The 3,455-nt window shown below is 52.6% G+C and overlaps 2 protein-coding genes across 2 annotated transcripts; both read right to left on the reverse strand.

Moving 5' to 3' along the window:
• Window positions 1-46: 46 nt before the first annotated feature.
• On the reverse strand, window positions 47-440 carry Pmar_PMAR004933 (hypothetical protein; the record flags this gene model as incomplete). The annotated part of the gene is made up of 1 exon (XM_002768206.1): window positions 47-440. A coding segment is annotated over one exon (394 nt), but the record flags the coding sequence as incomplete, so codon positions are not given.
• A 1,263-nt stretch (window positions 441-1,703) lies between these two features.
• Pmar_PMAR004934 (hypothetical protein) lies at window positions 1,704-3,065 on the reverse strand (the record flags this gene model as incomplete). The annotated part of the gene is made up of 1 exon (XM_002768207.1): window positions 1,704-3,065. A coding segment is annotated over one exon (1,362 nt), but the record flags the coding sequence as incomplete, so codon positions are not given.
• Window positions 3,066-3,455: the final 390 nt, after the last annotated feature.

Genomic DNA, 3,455 nt, shown 5'->3' on the forward strand with positions numbered 1-3,455 from the left:
AGGGCTACGAGCAGGCCATCCTCGAACTTGAGATATTCCAGCTTACCATCGACCATGATACCATCTGGGTAAGAGGCGACCGTGAGCTTGTTGATGACGTCCTTGAACTTGGGTGACGCTGCTTGAATACCAGCAAGTCGCTGACGTGCCTCATCTCCGGGACGACCGAGCGCCAACACCGTGGGGTCCAAGACGATACTCAAGTGCGGAGCGAGTCTATCCTCAGACCTAGGACCGGACAATCCCATGTTGTCTAGAATTCTGCTCAGTGCATCAGCCTCGGCATTCTCCTCTCCAGTAACCTTCTTCATTAGAACCTCAACACCGTATAGTTGAATCTCGTCGAGAAGCTCCCTGATGTTATTTGCTAGCCTTTTCACCATAACTTTCTCGGTACTAGAGCAACCGGCGTGGCCGAGCTCGGCCCATGATAGAGCAGTCTGCGAGTCACTGTGGAAGATGACTCGTGTTAAAGGCAACGAGCTTCCGTGGTTAGGGGTAGCAGAAGAGAGAGCCGACGGACCTTCAACCACCACTGAATGAACATAAGTGACAGCCTTTGCCAAACTGATCAATTCCTTCCGGTTGATGTGGTAGGATTGTGAAGGACCCGTCCAGATGAATGCATTGCCGCCTACCAACCACTCAGCCACCCCACCCCCTGGTCCGGCATAGCAACAGTAACCGGCTCCGGACGGGCTGGCGTCGGACCAAAGTAGCAGCTCTTTAGGTGAGGTTTTGCCAGTTGAATGGCAACAGGGAAGGGATACATGTTCTAGAATCTCGGGAATGCATCGTGAAATGACCTTGTAGTCCCAACTATCCGCAGTTAGAGTAAATTTACCATCCCAACCATGCTTTTGAAGTTGCTGTCCACCAACTGTACGCAGTAGATCGCCACAAAGACGGACTTTCGGATGAACACCTAATGGGTCTGAACCCCAACCCGCCTGGCCCGCGACTGCAAATAACTTGCGACAGGTCCAGGTATGAGGTATTGGGTTTCCAACCACACCGATATAAGGAATAGGATGCTTAACACATGAGAAGCTAAGGTGGCCATCCTCAATCTTCCAGACAATGCCCAGGTGTCGAAATTCACAGACAGTATCGCTGTCGTTACCCTTTTCGTCCGGAAAGGAAAAGCCGGTAAGACTAGCCACCTTGTTGAGTGCTGCGAGGAAGCGATCAGCGACCAGGCTCGCACCACATGTAACCAGGACCGTGAGGTCATCGAGGTACAAGTATACACCGCTGCTGGAAAGTATCTCACCGTCGGATTTTTCCAGGAGAGACACCGCTGCTCCTAGTAAATGTTGAAGACACGCCAGCAGGGTACAAGGCCCACATTTTAGACCAAAGACCAAGCGGAGACTTGAGTAGACTTGCCCATTGAGCTTGAGGAAGTTCTTCTGAACCGTTCTTATAGAATAGAATGCCCGAGAAGCGTCTCTCGTGAGAATTCGGCTGTGTGGCGCCCAACGAAGTCGACAGTCCCTTAGTATTTGAGAAACGGTAGCACCGGGGTACCCGGCCACCCCCAAATGGCGGTTGGTTACTCTGCAATCCACCACCGGGCGGCACTTTGTAGTCTTGACGTGGCCATCCTTCGCTATTTGGGAGACCGGAAAGACTATCATGGGGTTAGCTGTCGGGCAACTTTTCTCAGGCTGCCACCAGGAGCGGTCGACGTACGACCTCACCTCCTCGTCGAAGCAGTGCTTCTGGTCATTGCTCAGCTTGCTGTAGAGTGCATGGCTATAATCTGCCTGTTGTTGACGCTCTTTACTGGGCGGAGGTGTGCTCCATCTAACCTCGTAGACGAACTCTTGCTCAGGACGGTCACGGATGTCGGCCTCAGTAATTCGCCGGCATCTCCATTGGAAGTCGGCCGCTGCGCCTTTAACAGGAGTCCAATCAGAAAGTAGGTGCTCCTCTAAGGGCTTAGACTCAGCAGCTTTCAAGTACTCGGCAGGAGGCGACCAAAGATATAGTATATGGTCATCATCAGTCACCCTCTCCGGACCTCCTACTTCGGTCTCAACGAGATCGTACTGGATCCGATCCGGGCTTTTTCCTTCGGGAAGCATCACCGGAAAATCCTCGTGAGGTTTGGTTACAGTAACGCCCACAAGACGGCCCCGCAGCTGGTCAGCCTTGAATGACAGTCCGATACCAGCATCACACATAGATACAACTCCGACTATTGCCTGGGCAGCAGAGGACTGCAAAACCCTGAATGTCATTGAGCCGACTCTCACCTGACCCTCCAGAGCCGACCGCCGTTGGTCCGCCAGTAGCACATACGAGACCATCTCCTCATCCAAAGGGAGAATTGGAAGTCCCAGCTTGCGAACCAAGCTGATAGGAATATAATTATAATAGGCACCAGTGTCTAAGAGACACTCCAGAGGCGGAGATTTACCGCCGAGTTGCAGGAAAACGGTAGGACCGACCCTCTTCTTATCTTCCTGAACTAGGTACAACTGTTGCTCGTATATATCGCCCTCGTCATCCTCGGTGCCTAATGATTCTTCGGTCTCTGGTCTTTGTTCCTTCGCCGGGAGAACCATAGAGGCCACAGCCTGTTTGGGCCGTTCATGACGGAACCGACAGGCCTTACCAAACTTGCACTTGCCGTTCTTGTAGTAGAATTTGCAGAGCTCTTTTGGATTCTTCGCTGTACTAAGATCACCAGTAGCTTTTATCACAGGTGAGCCTTGGTCTGCCCGAGCCCCTAGGCTGGGTTGCTTCGTAGCAGGTGTGGTCTTAGGCTTAGCGGAGGACATGGCACTTTCTAGGCGCGCTCGATGAGACAGATGCTGTACCAGGTGGTGATATGTAACCGATGACCTCGCAGTGGAAACATGATCCAGCGCTCTTTGTTTGGCATCTCCTGACAAACCTCGAATAAGACCTGTGAGCTTCCTGGAATCCGGTACAGGTTCCCCCATTTGGGCTTCAAGATCAGAGGCTGCTTGATCATAGCGTTTGACGAAAGCCTGCACTGGTTCATCATACCGCTGGCCGAGGGCGTCGAAGAGCTGTTCCGCTTGCCACTTCATCACTTCAGCGCTGACTCCGCGACACTGCTCCCGCAATTCCTCGAGAATACGGCGAATCTCGGAAACCCAGCGGTCACTCTTAGCTGGGAAACCCGGAGCTGAAGGAGAAATCTTGGTAGTCACACTCTCACTCAGCGACTGGACCAAGAAATGGTAGAGTCCAACCGCGTCGCAGGACAAGGCATTTGCCCGCGCCTGCACGATCAGCTTCTTTAGCCATACATTGAATAGGCGAGAATCATTGATACCCGAGAAACGTCCTCCTACAATCTTCAGTCGTTGCACGTCACTTCTTGTGCGGTTAGCCTCCTTGCGATCCACCACATACGACAAGTCAACATCGGCCACGAAATCGTTGATAGGGTCGGTCAGCTGTGAGCTGCTGGAGGT

Source organism: Perkinsus marinus, assembly GCF_000006405.1.
Source record: "Perkinsus marinus ATCC 50983 genomic scaffold scf_1104296969078, whole genome shotgun sequence".
NCBI classification, from domain to species: Eukaryota; Perkinsozoa; order Perkinsida; family Perkinsidae; genus Perkinsus; species Perkinsus marinus.